Raw genomic sequence first — 16,604 nt, forward strand, 5'->3', positions numbered from 1 at the left:
GTAGTAATACTACTGTTATTTTTAACAAAAATAATGGAGTGTATAAAGGGCAAATATCTAGCTCTCAGATTGTCACTCCTCACTCCCACACAGAGAAGACATCACCAATTAACTGTGGTCCTGTTACAGCCTTGTAACACCATGTTCCAGCCAGTCACTATAGATCTCTTAGACATAGATGAAATCTATCTGTAATCCCTGAGTGATGTCATATCAGTTTTTCTGGACATATGGAATAGTGAGTCTAAGTGTATCCTATGGTTCATCTAAACACTTTTGAGGTCAAGAGATGCTGATGAGCAATATATTCCAAGAGTCTCAAAACTGTTGTGCCCCTTCATAGTCCACTATAAGAAATGCATTCTAAGAAAATAATAAAGCTATATGCAAAAGGATGATGTTATTTATAAAACAGAGAAACTAGAAAGCCCTACATGTCTAAGAACAAGAGAATAGTTGGGTATATCAGGCAATTCACAAGCTGGAAAAAATAACAATGGAAGATGCTTACATTATAGTGTTAACTGAATAAAACAAACAAAAACAAAGATTTGTCTGTGTAGCAATTTGCTCTCACAAACACACACACACAAAAACTGGAAAGAAATAAAGCAAAAATGTTAAATAGTAGTATGAGGGATTATATAATGTGTAAGGTTACCATAAACTAGTAAAGGGCACTATAGAATTTCATAGAGTATCTAAAAGTTTAACTTACAGAACACACTTCAAAATTGTCACACAATTTCCACCATTGTAAAAACAAAAGATGTACAATTCCACTCCTGAAAGATTTAATATCATATGAGAAAATAAACTGCTTTGGTTACTGCTTACTTCCCCAGAAGGATTTTGGGAAAGATAATCTCATTTGATCTACTTATCTGTGACGCAGATTAAAATAGCTAATTTTTATTTATATTTACTTATCAAATGCTTTCATTATAATTACCTGGTTTAGAGTAAAGAAGAATCATAATTAAATATCACTAAGCTTATTGTAACATGCCAATTATCTTATTAAAAATCTATACACAGATGCACATTCACAATTAAATTATCTAACATCCCTAATACTACATGGTTTGTAATATATTAGAAATTACATTGTATTTGAAATTCAGAGATAGGACATGTTTCTGCAATGTATACAGCAAAGAACAAACCCACAGGTTTACACAGCAATTCTTCATTTTCCTGGCATGTCAACCTAACTGAACTTGTTTGACAAATAAAATTAATTTTCTTAGGTGTTAAAACTATCAGAAAATATTTTCATGAAAATCTTGCTACACTGTCCGTCAACACTTTCTGGTTTCATAAATAAGATGGGACCATATACCTTAAGAAGGCAAATTCTACTTTCCCTTTCTGTATGTTCACTAGTGACTGGTAGTTTTGTGCTATTACACATCTTTGTTTTAAAAGTGATTCTATCAGATCTTCACAGTGTCTATATGGCTGCTTGTCTCTTCACTCATTAAACAGCTTTAGGCTATTACATATTTTAAGATTTTGTGTTTCTTTTTCCTTTTAATTTGATGATTTTACAAATCCTTCTCTTACTCTTAAGAAGTAAGTTTCCTCTTTTTGATGCTCTCTCCCCTCCTCTTGGTTTGAGTGAGTGAGTGAGTGAAGTCGCTCAGTCGTGTCTGACTCTTTGCGATCCCATGGACTGTAGCCCACCAAGCTTCTCCGTCCATGGGATTCTCCAGGCAAGAATACTGGATTGGGTTGCCATTTCCTTCTCCAGGGGATCTGCCGAACCCAGGTCTCCCGCACTGCGGGAAGAAGCGTTAACCTCTGAGCCAAACTTGCTTTAAACTGGGAAGTAAGAGGACAGACTACATGCAAACTGGAAGACTTCTCCATGAAGTAAGTTTATATTTTAGTGCATGAACACTGTGACATCAATTCTAGAAGTTCAGAGGATGGTTTTAGTTCTTTCCTGGTTCTTATATTTCAGACTACTGAATTTCTCAAATATTTGACTACTTGATAAAAAAAAAAAAAACAGTTGTTACTACACATCTGTTTAGCGAAAAATAAAGACAAGTCCATTCAACTACAGAATAGATTCAATGGTAATGTTACATCGTGACATCAGACTAGAACATCACACAGATCTGACAGTAAAGAAACGACAACTTGAGATGGGTTCCCTTTTGGACAGTTAACATAAAACTAAAAGCTGGAAGTCAAATCTTGTTTATAGATGAGTAAAACCAGCACACAGGAATCAACCACAGCTTGTAATTCAAAGCTGCATTGCTCAGATACCCTGGACTACTTTAAGACCCTTTTACCACTCTACCTTTCTCATCAACCTCCTCTAGATCTGCTCCCATGCTCCTGTCCTTTAAGTCAAAACCTCCACCCAGCACATGGGATTTGGTAACTACAGCGGGTCGAGAAGACACAGTTTGCTAGGAATGGATCACTTGAAACTTTTACTTTATTTTTCTTCAAAGAACCTTATGCTTTTGAACAACAGATGGAGTTTCCACCTACCCATGCCCAATCACTGGCTCCTAAAGCACTGGCTTTGTTAATTAAATTTAGAGTTATAAGTCTTTATATTTTTAATTCTTTGAAGAAGAGAAAATGGTTTACTGTCAGTTATACTGAGCTTTTTTCATTTTCCAATAATAAATACTAAGACTAATTTATTAACTGACAGAAAACCTCTCTGAATATATAAAGTATAGAGAATAAAATCTCTTTGATTTACGGTAGTTTAGGTTTAGTACAGACTGAAATTCAAACCACAGAATTTCTAATAAAATTTATTGCCCTTAGAGATATAGAAAAACTAAAATTTCAGCATCCAACTATTAAGACCTAAGCTAGTCAATATGATTTTTAAAAATAATTAGTTGTTTATTTATTTGTATATTATAGACTACTACTTTCACAGTTTTTGAGAGATATAAAGTCTAAAGTAATTAAACCTATAATGTTATATGCATTATTAATTTTCATAGCAAGAAGTTCTTTATATGGTCTACAGATAACTTTCAATTTAACCAAAGTCTTAATAGTAAAAAAATTGTATTACTGAGCTCCAAGCTAATGAGGCTCTCTCTGATTATTAATCTTAATAGCAGTGTTTATAATGTCAAACCAGAAAAAAAAAAAGTTTAATTACCTGACTGAGGTAATTACATTTACTGTGATCAATGATACAGTTAGAAGTCATCTTACTATGAACTTTCATATGACATTTTGCTTTTTATTCTGTTTACTTTTTAGCATTTTACTGAACTGGTACTTGTCTTTATATCCATTTTTTCCATCAATTATCTCTGAAGATACACATTCTATTTCTATTTTTTCAGTGGCCATAATTAAGCTGTTAAAATTCACGCTCAGCTTAGGTCAAAGTATCTATAGCTTTAGAGTCCTCCCGAATAACACAAGCATTTTAGAATGCTTTCAAACTCATTATCTCTTCATCACTATAAACTTTAACGTGAATTCGTATTTTAGGGGTTTTGTTTCCATGTCCCGAATTAATCACTATTGTTTCTCATTTTATGCAACTAGGGCTTAGATTTACCTATATAATTACCAACTGTTCTTACTATTCCTCTTGCATTTCAAACCTTCCTTTAGAGTTAGAGTTCCTCCTTCAGTGTTCAACCATTACAGGGGCTTCCCTCTCACTCAGAGGGAAAATAAACAACAGAACTACTGTATGATTCAGCAATCTGAAGAAAATGCAATCACTATCTGGAAAAGACATATGCACCACAGTGGTCACTGCAGCATTACTTACACTAGCCAAGACATGGAAACCACGTAAGGGTCCATGGACAAATGAATGGATAAAGGAAATGTGGTGCGTACGTATAATGGAATATCATTCAACCACAAAAAAAGGAGGAAATCCTAACATGTATGACAACATGGATGGACTTTGAGGGCATTATGCTAAGTGAAATAAGTCAGAGAGAGAAAAACAAATACCACATGATTTCACTTATATGTAGAATCCAAAAAACAAAATAAACCAAATTCACAGATACAAAGAACAGATTGGTGGTTGCTAGAGATGAGATGTAAGGGATGTGGTAAATGGGTAAAGACTATCAAAATGTAAAAATTTCCAGTTATAAGTAAGTCTAGGGATATAATGTACACTAGGGGGACTACAGCTAACAAAACTGGGTTGTATTAGTTCAGTTCAGTCGCTCAGTCATGTCCGACTCTTTGCAACCCCATGGACTGGAGCACGCCAGCCTTCCCTGTGCATCACCAACTCCCAGAGTTTACTCAGACTCAAGTCCATTGAGTCAGTGATGCCATCCAACCATCTCATCCTGTCGTCCCCTACTCCTCCCACCTTCAGTCTTTCCCAGCATCAGGGTCTTTGCAAATGAGTCAGTTCTTTGCACAAGGTGGCCAAATTATTGGAGTTTTAGCTTCAGCATCAGTCCTTCCAATGAATATTCAGGACTAATTTCCTTTAGGATGGACTGGTTGGATCTCCTTGCAGTCCAAGGGACCGTCAAGGGTCTTTTCACACACCACAGTTCAAAAGCATCAATTCTTTGGTGCTCAGCTTTCTTTATAGTCCAACTCTCACATCCATACATGACTACTGGAAAAACCATAGCTTTCACTAGATGGACCTTGGTTGGTAAAGTAATGTCTCTGCTTTTTAATATGCTGTCTAGGTTGGTCATAGCTTTTCTTCCAAGGAGCAAGCTTGACTTCATGGCTGCAGTCACCATCTGCAGTGATTTTGGAGCTCCCAAAAATAAAGTCTCTCACTGTTTCCACTGCTTCCCCATCTATTTCCCATGAAGTGATGGGACCAGATGCCATGATCTTAGTTTTCTGAATGTTGTTTTAAGCCAACTCTTTCACTTTCATCAAGAGGCTCTTTAGTTCTTTGCTTTCTGTCATAAGGGTGGTGTCATCTGCATATCAGCAGTCTTATTTCCAGCTTGTGTTCATCCAGTCCAGCATTTCGCATGACGTACTCTGTATAAAAGTTAAACAAGCAGGGTAACTATACACAGCTTTGACGTACTCATTTCCCAATTTGGAACCAGTCTGCTCTCCATGTCCAGTTCTAACTGTTGCTTCTTGACCTGCAAACAGATTTCTTAGGAGGCAGGTCAGGTGGTCTGGTACTCCCATCTCTTGAAGAATTTTCCACAGTTTGTTGTGATCCACACAGTCAAAGGCTTTGGCATATCAATAAAACAGAAGTAGATGTTTTTCTGGAACTATTGCTTTTTTGATGATCCAGTGGATGCTGGCAATTTGATCTCTGATTCCTCTGGCTCTTCTAAATCCAGCTTGAACATCTGGAAGTTCACAGCTCACGTACTACTAAAGCCTGGCTTGGAGAATTTTGAGCATTACTTTGCTACCGTGTGAGATGAGTGCAACTGTGTGGTAGTTCGAGCATTCTTTGGCATTGCCTTTCTTTGGGATTGGAATGAAAACTGACGTTTTCCAGTCCTGTGGCCACTGCTGAGTTTTCCAGATTTGCTGGCATACTGGGTGCAGCATTTTCACAGCATCATCTTTCAGGATCTGAAACAGCTCAACTGGAATTCCATCACCTCCACTAGCTTTGTTCATAGTGATGTTTCCTAGGACTACTTGACTTTGTATTCCAGGATGTCTGGCTCTAGGTGAGTGATCACACCATCATGATTATCTGAGTCATGAAGATTTTTTTTGTATAGTTCTGTGTATTCTTGCCACCTTTTCTTAATATCTTCTGCTTCTGTTAGGTCCATACCACTTCTGTCCTTTACTGTACCCATCTTTGCAGGAAATGTTCCCTTGGTATCTCTAACTTTCTTGAAGAGATCTCTAGTCTTTCCCATTCTGTTGCTTCCCTCTATTTCTTTGCACTGATTGCTGAGGAAGGCTTTCTATCTCTCCTTGCTATTCTTTGGAACTCTGCATTCAAATGGGTATATCTTTCCTTTTCTCCTTTGCCTTTAGCTTCTCTTCTTTTCTCAGCTATTTGTAAGGCCTCCTCGTGGCTCAGATGGTAAAAGCATCTGCTTGCAATGCGGGAGACCTGGGTTCGATCCCTGGGTGGGGAAGATCCTCTGGAGAAGGAAATGGCAACCCACTCCAGTACTCTTGCATGGAAAATTCCATGGATGGAGGAGCCTGGTGGGCTACAGTCCATGGGGTTACAAAGAGTCAGACTTGACTGAGTGACCTCACTTCCCTCAGACAATCACTTTGTCTTTTTCTTTTTCTTGGGGATGGTCTTGATCACTACCTCCTGTACAATGTCATGAACCTCCGTCCATAGTTCTTCAGGCACTCTATCTATGAGATCTAATCCCTTGAATCTATTTGTCACTTCCACTGTATAATCATAAGGGATTTGATTTAGGTCATACCTGAATGTGGTGGATTTTTTGTTGCTAAAAGAGTAAATCTTGAAAGTTCCCATCACAAGAAAAAAAAAATACGTTCTGCTCCTTAAAATAACATAATGTTACGTGTCAATTATATCCCAATACATATATACATGGTATCTTAAAAATGTAATACACATTACTAGGATTCAAGTAGGGAGACTAGGCAATTGGTGATTCAAAAAGAAAAGTTAACAAACTCTCTTTTTCTTGCCAAGTTCCCACTCTCACTTTGTGATAGATGGCATAACTGGCCCTAATCCTTCATTTCTTTCTGCATCCACATCCTGTGCTGTCTGAATCTGCACCTTGGCTGGGTTGCTTTGGTGAGCCAGACTTCTGGGGCTCCTTTCTTGTGCCTCTGCCTTCACCATGAGATCAAGCTCAGAAAAGCCTGCTGCAAGATCAGAGATGTGAAGAACAGAGGACTGACTATGGTTAAAGCCAGCCTGAACAGCAGCCAGCCTGCTCTGGAGTAAACCCAGCCAAAACTGGCAAAGCCATCTAGCTGCCCCTCATTGGTCCCAGGACGTATGAGCAGTAAATGCTTCCTGCATGCCACTCAGATTTTGTGGCTGTCCACCATACAGCGTTTTTGTGGCAACAGATAATGCAGACTTTCAGACTTTAAGTGACAACTGAGTTGCTTACTTTCTCCTGAAAATATTTCCTAATTACAATAACCATTACTTGATATTTGTCTCTGTCTTCACCATGGCTGACTAAATCTTAGACAACTTGACCATTTACTACTGATCTGCCACAGTCCCAGAAAATCAAGGTCTTACAAGTCTGGGAAGCAGGTCAGAAATCCACCTTAAAGAAAAGAAGTCCAATGTAAGAACAGAGGGAGAAAAGAGCGAAAAGCTGTCTAAAGAATCAAATGAGTAAGAAGTCCAAAGGGATCAGTGTATTTGTATCACAGCTAAACTGTATTTGGTCCAAGAGAATCTACTGGTATGTTTCCTGTTGGCACATAATATGAAAACTCTTTCAACCAAGTGATTTTCTATTTTAAAAAATCTTTTACTTGAATGTTACTAACATAGGCTACTACCATATGAAGGCTATATGGAGCAGTACCCAGGTATGTCATCCTTTTAAAACTAAAATAGTCAAACTCCTATGCTTCTGTATCATGTAGGCTTTCTTTCATTATAAGAATGTCAAGTCTCCAAAAAAGTTATTAACTATACAAAGAATAAAGCATATATTTATAAAGCTTTTAAAAATCCCTACTGCCATCTAGAGCTACTGACCTCATCATACACAACTACTGACCTGCACTGAAGTTGAAACCTCCCCTTAAATGTCATTCCTATTACTGTTTCAAATGGTCTGCAACTTAATTAAATGCCAATCTACTTTTTTACACTTTATAACATTTGACATTTACACTAAGATTCTACATGTCATTTTTGAAAACCATCAGATAATAGTTATCATTGGAAAATGCCCTAACAATTTACCTTTTAAAAATAATGTTTGCCTATAATTTTGTTATCACAATAGCTTGTAAGTCTATAAATTATCAAGGTTCCATAAAAATTCCTTGTATACTAATATTCTAATTTCCTTTAAACATATCATTGATTCAAACTTGTAACAGCAAGGTCTAGTGACATTTTCTACTAATGGTCACACTTCAGACCTATATAAATTATCACTATATTACCATTAAATAATCAATTTGTTCAACTCAATTCAACTCAATCATAAGATATTATAATATAAACATCTACAGGTGTGTGTATATTTGGAACATAAAATTCTACTTAGCTTAATAAATTAATTATAACTTCACAACTGCTGTCAAGACAAATAAGAATTTTTAAATGAAGATAATCTAAAACACTGATCTCATTTTCATAAAAGAGCACCTTAAAGGCTGATATTCACAGGACTAAATCAAATATATGTGAAAGGAACTAAACCCCATGACCTATAACTCACATATGAGAATTCAAGGCTAAATCCCTGTTATTTCTAAATTAAATAACTACATTATCTAAATATCTGCTATAGTCTGAATGCTTGTAATTCCCCACCCACATGTTAAAGGGGTTCCCAGGTAGTACAGCAATAAAGAATCCACCTGTCAATACTGGAGACGTGGGTTTGATCCCTGGGTCAGGAAGATCCCTAGAGTAGGAAATGGCAAGCCACTCCAGAATTCTCGCCTGGACAATTCCACGGACAGAGGAGCTTGGTGGGCTAAAGTCCGTCCAAGGTGTGTCACAAAGCGTCACGGCTGACTGACGAAGCACCCACACAATTCATATGTTGAAACCTAACGCCCAAGGTGGCGATATTTATCAGGTGGCGGCGTCTTTGAGGACTTTCGTGGTGGCTCAGATGGTAAAGCGTCTGCCTACAATGCAGGAGACACAGGTTCGATCCCTGGTTGGGAAGACGCTCTGGAGAAGGAAATGGCAACCCACTCCAGTACTCTTGCCTGGAAAATCCCATGGACTGGTAGGCTACAGTCCATGGAGTCACAAAGAGTCGGACACGACTGAGCGACCTTGAGAAGTGACTGGGAATAGTGACCTTATAAAAGAGGCTTCAGAAAGCCACCTTTGCCCTTTCCACCCTGTGAGCTTACAGAAAAAAGATAGGCATCTATGAATCAGGAAGGGGCTCTCATCAAATACCAAATCTGCTGGTGCCTTGATCTTGCACTTGCCAGCCTCCAAAACTGTGAGAAATAAACTGCTGTTGTCTGTAAGTCACCCAGTTTATGGCATTTTGTTATAGCAGGCCAAAAGGCCTAAGACACTATCCATTAAGAATGAAGAAATAAACTATGATACATAAGCATACTATGTATGTATTGGTTTGGCAAAAAGGTCCATTCAGGGTTTTTTCACACGATGTAACAAACAAACATTTGGGAAAAACCAAAATGAACATTTTGGCCAACTCAATGTTAAAACAGTAGATACAGATCTCTATGTTATATTGCAAAGTGAATAAGTAAATCACAAAATAATACTTAAGTAAAAAAGAAAGATATATTTGTGTTGTGGTACAAGAGAGTTTTAGCTCAGTCTAGACTCAAACGTGAGTCTGATGCTAGTTTCAAGACTTGCTAGCTGGCGCTGTGTTTTTAGCAGTCTATAGTGGGCAGGCTACAAAGCTTTCTCAGCCTCAATTTCCACATTTTGCTGTGGCAGATTCTGTCATTTCAAGGGTTGTTGTAAAATAAATGGCACAATTCAAGCCGCTATAGATACCTTCAAGGGTTGTTGTAAAATAAATGGTACAATCCAAGACACTGTAGATGTTTAATAATGGCAGTTATTTTTATGGCCCTACTCTAACTGTAAAAAATGAATTCTCTGGTACCATTTAAGAGTCAGAAAATAGGATGTAAGAAATTGTCCCTATAGAACTTTAGGTTCTTATAACACACAACTCTGGTGGTTAGTAAAAAAGAAGGCTTAAAAATAACACAGTGTAATGATAAAAAAATTTTCATATTATTATAAGCAAATACATGTACTATGCATATAATCCATACATGATATATTCTATTATATCCTAAAACATTCAAATGATAAGGTTGAAAAGAAACAACAAATAGCTTTTTTAGGCTTATGGAAGAATATATCCAAATACACATAGTAAGTTTAGATAACCATAATGATGGTCCACAGAAAGGACCAACTTGAGAAATCATTTTATGATTCTTTCTCCTGTTGTGAATTAAGGCTATGGTTAAGCATACTAAAATGTTCTGATAGCCAAGAAACTTCCACAACTAACCTTTAGGAAAAAAAAGTAGGATCCTGGAAAGCTGCCCATTTTATATTTCAAGTTTTGTATTTTCAAGTCACCCTTTTTGGAAACACACTGTCATTAAAATTCTAGCTTTCCTTTATCTATCTCACCACTTAACCATTAATGATCTAATTTTTGCCTCTTTCAACCTTGTGGACTTGAGGCCTAAATATCTCATCCGTAAAAAGAATTCTCCCTTTATAGACTTAGTTATACTAAATTTCAAGTTAACATTTCCACTAATAGATATTCTACTTTAAAATCTGTTTCAATTTTTCTCCCACTAAAAATTTAATACTTGTCTATTTTCCACTAAATGTTTTCAGCAAAATAATTATAAAGAGAAATATGGCAAGATCAAAGAATAAAACCTGTCAAATTTAAGAACACAGAGGACACAGACCATGCAATACAGATTATCAGTATAGTGAGCACAGCAGCTCAGTGTGGACAGGACAGTGGGAAGGATGGCTTGTGTTTAAGAACATACATTTGGTTAAGATGACTTTCTTTTGTTTTACTGAGGGTGGAAACAATGCAAAGGACGTCTTCAAGTTCATGGATACGGGGAGTGGTTGAGAAAAATTAATTACTTAACTGAAATGCTGGGATGGATGAAGCACAAGCTGGAAATAAGATTGCTGGGAGAAATACTAATAACCTCAAATATGCAGAATACACCACACTTAAGGCAGAAAGCGAAGAAGAACTAAAGAGCCTCTTGAGGCAGTGAAAAAGCTGGCTTAAAACTCAACATTCAGAAAACTAAGATCATGGCCTCTGGTCCCATCACTTCATGGGAAATAGATGGGGAAACAGTGGAAACAGTGAAGAGATTTTATTTTGGGGGGTCTCCAAAATCACTGCAGATGGTGACTGCAGCCATGAAATTAAAAGATGTTTGCTCCTTGGAAGAAAAGCTATGACCAACCTAGACAGCATATTAAAAAGCAGAGACATTACCTTGCCAACCAAGGTCCATCTAGTGAAAGCTATGGTCTAGTAGTCATGTATGGATGTGAGAGTTGGACTATAAAGAAAGCTGAGCACCAAAGAATTGATGTTTTTGAACTGTGGTGTTGGAGAAGACTCTTAAGAGTCTCTTGAACAGCAAGGAGATCCAATCAGTCCATCCTAAAGGAAATCAGTCCTGGGTGTTCATTGGAAGGACTGATGCTGAAGCTGAAACTCCAATAATTTGGCCACCTGATGCAAGGAACTGACTCATTTGAAAAGACCCTAATACTGAGAATGATCGAAGGTGGGAGTAGAAGGGGATGACAGAGGATGAGATGGCTGGATGACATTCACTGACTCAATGGACACAAGTCTGAGTAAACTCTGGGAGTCGGTGATGGACAGGGAAACCTTGCGTGCTGCGGTTCATGGGGTTGCAAAGAGTCGGACATGACTGAATGACTGAACTGATAAAACAAACACATAGAGGAGTGGCAGAAATAATGTTATTAACAGCCAAAAAATAAGAGATGAACATTAAAACATTACTTGTCAATGCTCAATAGCATTTAAAAAAAATAAAACAAATGATGCTCTTTGTACTATTAAGTGATACTTAGTGAAGTGAAGTTGCTCAGTCGTGTCTGACTCTTTGTGACCCCGTGGACTGTAGCCCACCAGGTTCCTCCGTCCATGGGATTCTCCAGGCAAGAATACTGGAGCGGGTTGCCATTTCCTTCTCCAGGGGAATCTTCCCGACCCAGGGATCGAACCCAGGTCTCCCGCATTGTAGGCAGACGCTTTAACCTCTGAGCCATCAGGGAAGCCGAAGTAATACTTAAGCTTTCCTTAAAAACTAAAATGAAAGTAGAAAAGTAAAACTACTTAAAAAAAAGTTAACTTAAAAATTTTTAATTCAGTGACTTTCTCTTACCCTTAATTTAGCACTTTAGGATGGTAGGCCTGAGTAACTTAGGATCACAGACAATCTGGCCAAGAACATCAACTCAATCAAAAGTTTTTGATATATTTTCATTTTTTTAAAGCTTTTTGTCATTACTGACTTAACTGAAGTCACATGTTCCATTTACTACTGCCCTTGCCTGATGTGGAAAAGTGAACTATTTTCCATGTATATGTTGGCTCTTCCTTATGTTATCTTCTGGTGGGATCATCTCATGAGGTTATGTTTTCCTGACACTTTTAGTAATTACATTGATTTCTATTGGATATAATACTAAATTTCATTTATAATAATAAACCATATTTTTTAAAGTAATAAACATCATAATAAAGCTTTTATAGCAAAGACTGAGAGAAAAATTAATGATCTAATTACCTACGAAGAGCTTCCATGGTCTCTGTGGGGCCAGTTCTCAATAAACAATGTTTAAAAAAATGCTTGTAAAATGCTTAAAAAAAATCTGTCAAGGTTGCAAGAATAACTGAACAGAAGACAGCATCATATTAACATGCAAACACAATGGGGCCACCCACTGGAACTGAAAGCAGGAAGCCTCAGGATATGACTCTTACCACCAAGGATCACTTTATGCAAATTCCTTCAGTTCAATCTTTTACCAACCAACTCTAAAAATTATACCAGAACCAACTGAATCACTTGGATACAGGTAAAACTGGATTACAGTTGATCCCTGAACAACACGGGTTTGAATTGCAATGGTCTATCGACATGCAGATTTTGTTCAATAGTAAATACTACAGTACTTAGTAAATACTAAGTATTAGTAAATAGTAAATACTACACAATCCACAGTTGGTTGACTCCACTGAGGTAGAAGGGATGATAAGGAGGAACAATGAAAATGTTGTTATAAATTATATGTGGATTTTTTGATTGCAGGGAGTGTAGGTGCCTCAAACCCCCAAGTTGTTCAAGGGTCAACTATACTTCATTTTACCATGTTTCAACTGGAGCAGTAAGGGAGGCCACAGAAAAAAACCATGGTTGGAGATCACTACAATGACAGTAGAGAGATCACATTTTGGCACATTCTTTAAAATTCTTCAGTCAATGACAGTTAAACAGTTCCTTGGATTTCAATTAGCATACATACCTACTAGTTAAATATGTATACTTAATTTAAAACATTAATGTAGAGAATTAAGATTATGATTCAGTTATATAGTTATTAGTTTAAATATGTACAATCATCTGTCTCAAATAGAGTAATTTTGGAGTTAAACTTTCACAGTCTAGAAACTTTAGAAAGTAAATCAATACTTTTCTTTTACAGTTTAAGCACTTAACATCCTCCAATCATTTTCTAATAGTTCAACTTAATTTCACACTAAGTAACGGTACATAAATGATACCTGGAGTGAGTGACCACAGGAGAGGAAATTTGACCAATTTGAAATAATTATTAATATACTTTAAAATATACATAATTTAACTCATAATGTGGCACATAGATTTCTTCAAAAGTCTTACAAAATTTGCCTGCATTCTGTAAGTGTGGCAAAGATAGGAGGGCCATTTTTTAATAGATTTAACAATTTTTTCTGATTTAAATTCATAAGAAAGTTTCAAAATTTCACTTTAAAATTTGACAGTAAATTACTATTCAGTCAATTCAACATTTCTAGTCAAGTATTGTATAATTAGTTATCTGAAACAAAATCAAGGTTTACAGAAGTGATTATCACTTACCAGCTGCTCTGATTTTACCCCATACAACTGGATGGTCTTTGCCACATTTTTTGACACAGCTAATGTGAGGTTTGAATCAACAGCAGCTACGTTTAGTTCACTGAAGAAAACAAAAACACACTTTAGCAATACAGCTTATCAACAAAGACAAGTATATGAACTTAAACCCATTAAACAACAAGGTGATTCTTTTTATAGATTTCCCTGGGTGCCTCTAAGAATTGATTGGATTGTTTCATTTTCCCTCCTAAATTCAGCATTAGGAAAAAGTGCCCTGAGATGGTTTGGTTAATGACCAGTTTCTCATTAATAAAAGCATGTCATGTGTGGGTTCAGGCTGTGATTAAGAAGAGTAAATTGTGTACAGATTTTTCAAGTAGCACTCTTGTTCATACTGATAAGTACAATTAGAGACACTGCATATCACAGACATCTGCAAGGAAATGACAGCTCTTGAATGGAAATGATGACCTTGGAAGGACATAGGCTAAAAATATAAATTACATGATATATCAAGATACTAAGTTTCTGTAGAAATTATGCCAATTCATGTTATTTTGATAGCATAGCTTTTTTATATCAAAAGCACAACAAGGATTTAACTGGAAGTTTTAAAAATCTAGATTCCTGAAGTATTTCTTTGCCATGCTTATTTTCAATTTTTTACACTGGATTTTTTGGGACACTTCAGCTGACTGCTCCAAACAAAAGTATTTATAAAGACCATGTAAAGTATACCAGCAGTTAAAAACTGCATGAAAATGCATATACAAGTAGAAAGCAAGAAAAGTAATTACTGTCTCTGAAGTAGCAGAAAGAATCTTGGTATTTCCCAGACTTCCTTTATGAAGAAAGCAAAAGACTTTAACATTAGTGCTTACTATGTGCATCAAAGGGGCTTCCCTGGTGGCTCAGAGGGTAAAGCATCTGCCTGCAATGCAGGAGACCTGGGTTTGATCCCTGGGTCAGGAAGATCCCCTGGAGAAGGCAATGGCAAACCACTCCAGTACTCTTGCCTGGAAAATCCCATGAACAGAGGAACCTGGTAGATTACAGTCCATGGGATCCGTAGAGTCAGACACGACTGAGCGACTTCACTTTCACTTTCATGTGCATCAAAAATGCCCTTTCATTTAACAGTGAGACATAATCTCACTGTGAGACATAATTAACAGTGAGACATAATTAACCCTGGTATTCACATTCTATTGGTCAGTGGCATAAGTATGCTTTTTCAAGTCACACCTTACAACTGATCACAGTGCGGTCAAGTTGCACAGGGGAAAGGGAGTTACTTCTTTAATATTTCCATAAACAGGTCAGAGATCAAGTTGAATTAATGACTGGTTTGATCACTACTATACTAAACAAATAATGGAGACATAATCAGGGCTTAACAATCCAGAGTCAGGCCTTTGAAAGTCAAAGTAACTGTGGAGAGATTTAGGATCAAGATTCTGGGCTCTTCCAACACTGTATATGGTTCTGCAAATTATACCTGTGGCTTTCTAGTCTTACTCTCACATGCCTCAGAATCATTACCTGATGTGTAATCTAAAAGAATTTAGACTTCTATACTCTGGTCCTACATGGCCTAACAACTATTTTCACTCATAAAATGTTCACCTATAAATGTACAGACCTACTGTTATGACAACTCATATACTATGACAGGACTGAGAGTCTCAACTGAGAGTCTCAACTGCAGACTGGGTCGCCTGGGTGACCATAAAATATCTAAAGACAACAGTATAACTACATTGTCTGCAAGCATTCAGGTGGCACCTCTGCTGGGATATCTTCCCTTTCAAGAGTTTTAAAAGCTGTCACATTCAACTTAGAAAGCTTAAAATAGCAAACACGAGTAGACTAATCAGGATTATAATACTTGTACACCATGAAGTACTTTCTGGATTTAAGATTTAAAAAAAAAATTACTCTCCATGCTTTAGCTTCTCAATCTGTGAAATTATTTTTATATTTACTGTCCTACATAAAACCAGAAATTTGCTATGGTATAAAGAATTAGGTTGGTTTACTCTGCATCCTTGACAAGATAAAGAACAAATGACTATTTTTAGACTGTATTTAAATGGTTTTATTAATTGGAATCTCAAGTACTTAGGACATGTGCACTCATTCACTGCAAAACTCTTGATTTAATTGCTGGACTAATTACTTGAACAACTAGAGATAAATTTAAAATGTACTGCCATGAGACATCACTAACAAATGTGGTGGGCATTTTATGGCATGCCATTATATAAAAACACATACCTTGCTATAGTTTTAATGATACCTTCAAGTTCATCAGCAGAAGGAGGATTACGACCACCCGGAGGAAAAACCAAGTTGATAGGATCAAAGAGTCGAGATAATGATTTTGATAGATATGCAGCCTCATAGGGTTGTAGGGAGTCTTTCAAAGCTTTTTCTGGACTGTGGAAACAAAGTTTATTAAAAATGAACTTAAATTATACAAGACTAAATACTATGGTATCAGGTTGTAAATACCTTTCTTAAAAATATATCTTCCATAAGACTCAAGAAAAAGGGATATATATATATATATACACTTATGACTGATTCACATTGTTGTATGATGGAAACCAAGACAACATTGTAAATTATCCTCCAATTAAAAATAAAAATAAATAAAAAACTCATCTCCTCTATAGAAGATAACTTTATATGGACAACAGAAAAATTTTGTTTAAAAATGTATAAATATATTTATATACATTTGATAATTAAATGCTTATTAAGAATTAAACATTTTAATTTATACA

The 16,604-nt window shown here is 36.4% G+C and overlaps 1 protein-coding gene across 2 annotated transcripts in view; it reads right to left on the bottom strand.

Annotated features, from left to right (window-relative positions):
- Positions 1-16,604, bottom strand: part of COG5 (component of oligomeric golgi complex 5) — a 295,076-nt gene that overhangs the window by 48,109 nt on the left and 230,363 nt on the right. For both annotated transcript variants that reach the window (XM_040260820.1, XM_040260819.1), the window contains exons 13-14: positions 16,093-16,254; positions 13,816-13,915 (exon numbers count right to left, since the gene is read on the bottom strand). In XM_040260820.1, coding sequence (XP_040116754.1) covers positions 13,816-13,915; positions 16,093-16,254 — 262 coding nt within the window. The remainder of the gene's footprint in view (positions 1-13,815; positions 13,916-16,092; positions 16,255-16,604) is intronic.

This window comes from Oryx dammah, unplaced genomic scaffold, assembly GCF_014754425.2.
Source record: "Oryx dammah isolate SB20612 unplaced genomic scaffold, SCBI_Odam_1.1 HiC_scaffold_18, whole genome shotgun sequence".
In the NCBI taxonomy this organism is placed as follows: domain Eukaryota; kingdom Metazoa; phylum Chordata; class Mammalia; order Artiodactyla; family Bovidae; genus Oryx; species Oryx dammah.